This window comes from Salvelinus fontinalis, chromosome 29 (genome assembly GCF_029448725.1).
Source record: "Salvelinus fontinalis isolate EN_2023a chromosome 29, ASM2944872v1, whole genome shotgun sequence".
In the NCBI taxonomy this organism is placed as follows: Eukaryota; Metazoa; Chordata; class Actinopteri; order Salmoniformes; family Salmonidae; genus Salvelinus; species Salvelinus fontinalis.
In genome coordinates, this window is record NC_074693.1 from 20,402,482 (window position 1) to 20,409,953 (window position 7,472).

Below are 7,472 nucleotides of genomic sequence, written 5' to 3' on the forward strand. Positions count from 1 at the left end.
TTAGAGTGTTGGGCCAGTAACCGAAAGGTTGCTGGATCGAATCCCCGAGCTGACAAGGTAAAAATCTGTCATTCTGCCCCTGAGCAAGGCAGTTAACCCACTGTTCCCCGGGCGCTGAAGATGTGGATGTCGATTGAGGCAGCCCCCCGCACCTCTCTGATTCAGAGGGGTTGGGTTAAAAGCAGAAGACACATTTCAGTTGAAGGCATTCAGTTGTACAACTGAATAGGTATCCCCCTTACCCTCAATGCTAATCAAACTTCAACAATGACCCAAGCTTATAAATCAACCAAAAAACAATACATCTATACTGTAAGTAAGTGACCAAACTTACGGATGACTTCCACTTTGTATGTGGCGTTGATCTCTCCAGCCCGGTTGGAGACATGGCAGGTGTACTTCCCGCTGTTCTCAGGGGTCAGATTCTTCAGACTCAGGGTCCACTTCTTCTTACGGCCCTCGCCCACCTCCTCAGGGGTCAGCGGCTTGTTGTCCTTCAGCCACACGATGTCCGGACGAGGGTTCCCGCTGGCCGTGCACTTCAGCCGTACTGAGCTGCCCACCGGCCGGGCGATCACGCGCTTCCTCATCTTGGCTGGCTGTGTGAAGCGTGGTCGGACTGCCATCAAAGAAAGGGTTGTTTACGAAATAGTGTTGTTGAGAAAAAGGATAAACTTCACAGGATCAGTTTATAATGGTATGCATTATAATGGGGGGGGGGGGTGCCAGGGCAGCACACACAGGGCAGAGTGGTGCCAGTTGTGGCCAGACACACTAGAACTACACCCCCCCTCTAGAGACTGGGCCACACCATACCCATCACTAAGACAATGCCCTGTTTTCTAAATGATCTAGGGTCAGATGAAACCAGAGATAAACGTCAGAGAGAGGGAGACAGTGCTCAGTGTCTTACCCAGTTTCCCTGAGAGGTCAGTGGGGTATTCTGGGTCTCCCGCTGTTCCTGCTCCGTCCCTCCCAGTGCTGGCGTCCTCTACAGAAAGAGAGAGAGAGACAGACAGACAGATAGAGTTAGCATAGCATCAGTGTCAGTGGGAAATAACATCCTCCCAGTGATAAAACAGTTTTATAATTCACTGCTCTAGCAGTGATCCAATATGCTCTAATGTGTCTGTGGATGTAGTAGTGGGATTAGGCCAGAACCAGAATCCAGCCTGAAGTAACATGGGATGATGAAGACCACAGATCATCTCTGTGACTGGTCCTGCTCAAGGCTTTGTTCTGCCACCCCCCTCCTCACTCCAGGAGACACAGAGTGATGGACTAACAATGATGAGTCAATGCTAAACAGATCGGCCATACTGAACGTCATGAAACCACTTCAAGATGTGGATATATTCTGAGGAGCCGTTCATCAGAGATGCAAGAATCAGACGTTACATCAGGTAGGACTGGGTAAACCAATGCCAACTTGTCAAAACTGATAAGTGACTGATCTATTCTCAGTGGCTATATGTGCTAATATTGGCCTGGCTGGCCTGTGCTAAAGAAAAATCTGATGCTTGTGAAAAGAGCGAGCCAAGAACAGTCTTGGACCACCTGCGGGTGCCACATGCATTGATTTGGAGCCAACGTCTGAATTCAGCCATTTGGACTGAGAATATATTTTAAATGCAAATAGAAGAAAATGAAGACAGCATCCTGTTGGCTCTTTTTGTGCAGTGCTGGATGGTTGTATCTGACGAACTGGTAACCTGAGTTGCTGGATGGTATTCTGCTTACACCACGCTCTCCCCTGCTCCTCCCTCCAACTCCAACACATGACCGGCATGTTCAGAGCTGGCAGTTCTTTGAAGCCGGCGGCAGGACAGTTTGATCTCAAAGAATACATGGTTAAGCACTCTTACAGTACTGGGCCTCCAAAAGAGAGGAGAGGAGGGGAGGAAGGGAGAGGAAGAGGTGAAAAGGTGTGGGGAATAGAAGAGAGGAGGGGATTGGAGGAAGAGAGGGAAAGAAGGGAGAAAGAGGAGAGAGGAAGGGGAGAAGAGAGGAGAGGAAAAGTAGAGAAGAAGAGGAGAGGAAGAGAAGAAAGGAGAGAAAGAGGATGAGGAGAGAGGAAGAAGAGAGGAAGATAGAGGAAGAGAAAATAGGTTATGAGAGGAAGAGGAAAGAGGAAGAGGAGAGAGGAAGATGATAGCAAGAGAGAGGAAGAGAAGAGAATATAGGAAATGAGAGGAAGAGGAAAGAGAAAGAGGGGGAGTGTAACGTTCGTCGTCTGAAGATGAGGAATCATCGGACCAAAGCACAGCGTGGTAAGTGTTCCTGTTAATTTATTAAAACAGAACACTAAACAAAATAACAAAGAGAATAAACGAAACGAAACAGTCCTGTCTGGTACAGACACAAAACAACTACCCACAAAACACAGGTGGGAAAAGGCTACCTAAGTATGGTTCTCAATCAGAGACAACGATAGACAGCTGCCTCTGATTGAGAACCACACCCGGCCAAACACACAGAAATAGAAAACATAGAACATAAAACATAGAATGCCCACCCCAACTCACGCCCTGACCAAACCAAAATAGAGACATAAAAAGGATCTCTAAGGTCAGGGCGTGACAGTACCCCACACCCACCCCCCCCCGAAAGGTGCGGACTCCGGCCGCAAAACCTAAACCTATAGGGGAGGGTCTGGGTGGGCATCTATCCGTGGTGGCGGCTCTGGTGCGGGACGTGGACCCCGCTCCACCTTAGGCTTGGCCCACTTAGGTGGCGCCTCTGGAGCGGGGACCCTCGCCGCCGACCCCAGACTGGGGACCCTCGCAGCAGGCCCCGGACAGGGGGGCGACTCTGGCAGCTCCGGACAGGAGGGCGACTCTGGACAGGAGGGCGACTCTGGCGGCTCCGGACAGGAGGGCGACCCTGGCGGCTCCGGACAGGAGGGCGACTCTGGCGGCTCCGGACAGGAGGGCGACTCTGGACAGGAGGGCGACTTTGGACAGGAAGGCAACTCTGGCAGCTCCCGACAGGAGGGCGACTCTTGCGGCTCCGGACAGAAGGGCGACTCTGGCGGCTCTGGACAGGAGGGCGACTCTGGCGGCTCCGGACAGGAGGGCGACTCTGGCGGCTCCGGACAGGAGGGCGACTCTGGCGGCTCCGGACAGGAGGGCGACTCTGGCGGCTCCGGACAGGAGGGCGACCCTGGCGGCTCCGGACAGGAGGGCGACTCTGGCGGCTCCGGACAGGAGGGCGACTCTGGACAGGAGGGCGACTTTGGACAGGAAGGCAACTCTGGCAGCTCCCGACAGGAGGGCGACTCTTGCGGCTCCGGACAGAAGGGCGACTCTGGCGGCTCTGGACAGGAGGGCGACTCTGGCGGCTCCGGACAGGAGGGCGACTCTGGCGGCTCCGGACAGGAGGGCGACTCTGGCGGCTCCGGACAGGAGGGCGACTCTGGCGGCTCCGGACAGGAGGGCGACTCTGGCGGCTCCGGACAGGAGGGCGACTCTGGCGGCTCCGGACAGGAGGGCATCGCTGGAGGGTCCGGACTGGAGAGCGACTCTGGAGGGAGGAGACGCAGAGACAGCCTGGTGCGTGGGGCTGCCACAGGGCCCACCAGGCTGGGGAGACCTACAGGAGGCCTGGTGCGTAGAGGAGGCACCGGATGAACCGGGCTGTGGGGGAGCACTGGAGCCCTGGTGCGCAGCCTTGGCACCACTCCTCCAGGCTGAAAGCCCACTTTAGCCCGGCCCCTCCAGAGTGCAGGCACAGGTCGAACCCGGGCTGTGGGGGAGCACTGGAGATCTGGTGCTTAACACTCACACCTCTACCTTAGGCTCAATGCCCACTTTCGCCCGGCACGGGCGGAGCGCAGACATAGGACGAACTGCACCCTCCCAGCGCCCCGGAGACACAGTACGCAGAGCCGGCGCAGGATACCCTGGGCCGAAACGGCGCACCGGAGACCAAACGCGCTGAGCTGGCACAATCCGCCCTGGTTGGATGCCCACTCTCGCATGGCACTTGCGGGGGGCTGGCATATAGCACTCCGGGCTATGAGCGCACACTGGAGACACCGTGCGCTTAACCGCATAACATGGTGCCTGACCGGTATCACGCTGCTTTCGGTAAGCATGGAGAGTTGGCTCAGGTCTATCGCCTGACTCTGCTTATCTCACCGTGTGCCCCCCCCCCCCCCCCCCCCCCCCCCCCCTCTCGTGCCTGCTGCGCTGCCTTGCCTCATATCGCCGCGCTCAGCTTTCGCCGCCGCCAGTTCTTCTTTTGGGCAGTGATATTCCCCAGCCTGTCTCCAGGGTCCCTTACCGTCCAATATCTCCTCCCAAGCCCAGGAGTCCTGAACCCTCTGCTCCTCCATACCACTCTGCTTGGTCCGTTGGTGGTGGGTAGTTCTGTAACGTTCGTCGTCTGAAGATGAGGAATCATCGGACCAAAGCGCAGCGTGGTAAGTGTTCATGTTAATTTATTAAAACAGAACACTAAACAAAATAACAAAGAGAATGAACGAAATGAAACAGTCCTGTCTGGTACAGATGCAAAGACAGAAAACAACTACCCACAAAACACAGGTGGGAAAAGGCTACCTAAGTATGGTTCTCAATCAGAGACAACGATAGACAGCTGCCTCTGATTGAGAACCACACCCATATACAAGTATAAACACCATGGGACCACGCAGCCGTCATACCGCTCAGGAAGGAGACGCATTCTGTCTCCTAGAGATGAACGTACTTTGGTGCGAAAAGTGCAAATCAATCCCAGAACAACAGCAAATGATCTTGTGAAGATGCCGGAGGAAACAGGTACAAAAGTATCTATATCCACAGTAAAACAAGTCCTATATCGACATAACCTCAAAGGTCGCTCAGCAAGGAAGAAGCCACTGCTAATTACAGTAATATACCCTCCATGTCCTACAGTAATATACCCTCCATGTCCTACAGTAATATACCCAACATGTCCTACAGTAATTACCATAATACCCTCCATGTCCTACAGTAATTACAGTAAAATATCCTCCATGTTCTACAGTAATTACAGCAATATACCCTCCATGTCCTGCAGTAATATACCCAACATGTTCTACAGTAATTACAGTAATATACACTCCATGTTCGACAGTAAGTACATGAATATACCCTCCATGCACAACAGTAATATACCCTCCATGTCCTACAGTAATTACAGTAATATACCCTCCATTAGCCTTCTGATATACAGTATATCCAAACAGCATGGCTGCAGAAAATCAGCCTTCACCCGTTGCGGCCCGCCCATCAAAAACTCTTCCTGATTCATAGAAAGTCAAACAAAGACATGCAGTATAAGGGGAGTCAGGTTTCTCAATAAAACAAACTCCCTTTCCCCTTTCTTCTGGGGAAAATGGCACAACAGCGTGCTACATTTCACACATTCACTGACTGGGTGCCCTGTGACAGGCCTGTTTGTGTAACCCCACAGTGTATTTGTTTTAATGTCTGCAGAGTAGCTAGGCGGCAGCTCTGGAGGGCCCGGTGCTCAGTCCTCCGAAATATGAATCCCTGAGTCCAGTGTTAGTGTAGGCCTCTGTTTTCCAACAGGGTCATGTCCTTCAGTCATTTTTATTCAGAGACATTGGATCTCAGTCTGGACAGTCTAGTCTGGTAGCGAGAGGGTGGGTGGGTCAGTGTCTACTGTCCTCTCTTATTCACTGGCCAAGCCTAACTCTTCACAGTTCAATTGTGGCTTGAACCCCTCAGAACAACATGTTTTAGATTGATGTACAAGGCCAGATAATAAAATGGTTGGACAGAATATTACCCCAAACTAAACACCCAGATCTAAACAAATAATATTTCTCCCAAAACCACGCTAATTACTCTGTCATCTTCTCTGGTTTTGAGCAGAAACTAGTGTGTGAAACCCGAGAGGGACTGTTATTCCAGCTCCACACACAAAGACTTAGCTCCAGAGGATTGACAGTGTGCAATGCTAGCTACAGCCTTCACCCCCAGCTCTCTTGAGAATCTGATTTACACAATTCCAGGGCCTAGCTTATGGAAACCATTACCATTTGGTGCTGTTACACAGGTCTGTATTAACGACTGTCTCTAAACGGAGGGGGAGATTTACGAGCAGTGGCGTTACTACATTACCTAGTGCCACTGCACCCGTACAAAGGAATGAATAACACAGAGAGGCCGACAGATTAACCTGTTGAGGATATTTACAGTCAAACATTTTTAACATTTTCAAAGTTCATTAAACATTACTGATTCGGCGCTATTAAGATGTTGACATTTCACAACATTTCCTGAGTGTGTGAGTTTTAATTGGTTTTAATGTCCAGACTATGTATGCTTGGCTTGCATTGCCTAAGAACTCAATTCGCAGAGGCCCTCCACAAATCCTTTTCATCTCCCTTTTTGTAGAGCGAGTGTCTTCAACATGAAAGAGACATGAAACTAGAGTGAATCTTTTTAAACGTTCTTTTTCACTAAGCTGTCCACCTAATAGTTGCTCCTTTGAAAGTTATTTTAGACTGAGCCAAGGCAACAACGTTTATGACTAATACTATTTACATAATGTGATTACGCATTGCAATTTCTGAGCTATATGAACAAATATGAACATGCTTAAACTGTGAATTGTTCTGTGAATAGTTTCCAGCTTTCAGACCATTCCATAAGGTAATCCATCTGCATGTGCCGATTACCCAGGATGCCTTGCTCTCTGGCAGGGGTCCACGGTGAGGAATTGCAGGGCAGATTTAGGGAGGCCTTATTCTGTCGAGCAGAGGACTGACCCGGCATTAAGCATTTCCTCTTCTCTTTTAGGGATTACCGGCACAGAGGGGGGAACGACTTGGACCACGCGACTTCCTGCCTCAGTCCAGGGTTCTCTGGGACCTCAACACCAGGAGAGTCCGAGGGTCAAAACTAGCCACAATCTGGCCTTCTGGTCTGACTCCTGGTCTATCTGTTCTGGACGCACTATTCTATATGAGTCTGGACCCAGTACCACTGTCCTATGAGTCTGGACCCAGTACCACTGTCATATGAGTCTGGACCCAGTACCACTGTCATATGAGTCTGGACCCAGTACCACTGTCCTATGAGTCTGGACCCAGTACCACTGTCATATGAGTCTGGACCCAGTACCACTGTCCTATGAGTCTGGACCCAGTACCACTGTCATATGAGTCTGGACCCAGTACCACTGTCCTTTGAGTCTAGACCCAGTACCACTGTCCTATGAGTCTGGACCCAGTACCACTGTTCTATGAGTCTGGACCCAGCTGCTCTGAAGCTCCCATGCAACAGCCAGGAGCTGCCAACTGACACGTAGGTCGATGTCTAAGGGGTTTGTCAACAAGTGAACAGCTACAGCACTAGCAAGAAATAGCGCAATGTTGGTATGATAAGTCCATTGTCCAGAATGCAATGTATTTAAAAAAGCATATGAATGTGAAACAGATAGGTTGGGGATGGGTTCCATTTAATCAAAACAACATG

At 51.0% G+C, this 7,472-nt stretch overlaps 1 protein-coding gene across 1 annotated transcript in view; it reads right to left on the reverse strand.

Annotated features, from left to right (window-relative positions):
* The window catches only part of fgfrl1a (fibroblast growth factor receptor like 1a), a 102,996-nt gene that overhangs the window by 10,554 nt on the left and 84,970 nt on the right, over window positions 1–7,472 (reverse strand). The window contains exons 4-5 of the mRNA XM_055888580.1: window positions 914–991; window positions 335–619 (exon numbers count right to left, since the gene is read on the reverse strand). Of these exons, the coding sequence (XP_055744555.1) occupies window positions 335–619; window positions 914–991 (363 nt within the window). The remainder of the gene's footprint in view (window positions 1–334; window positions 620–913; window positions 992–7,472) is intronic.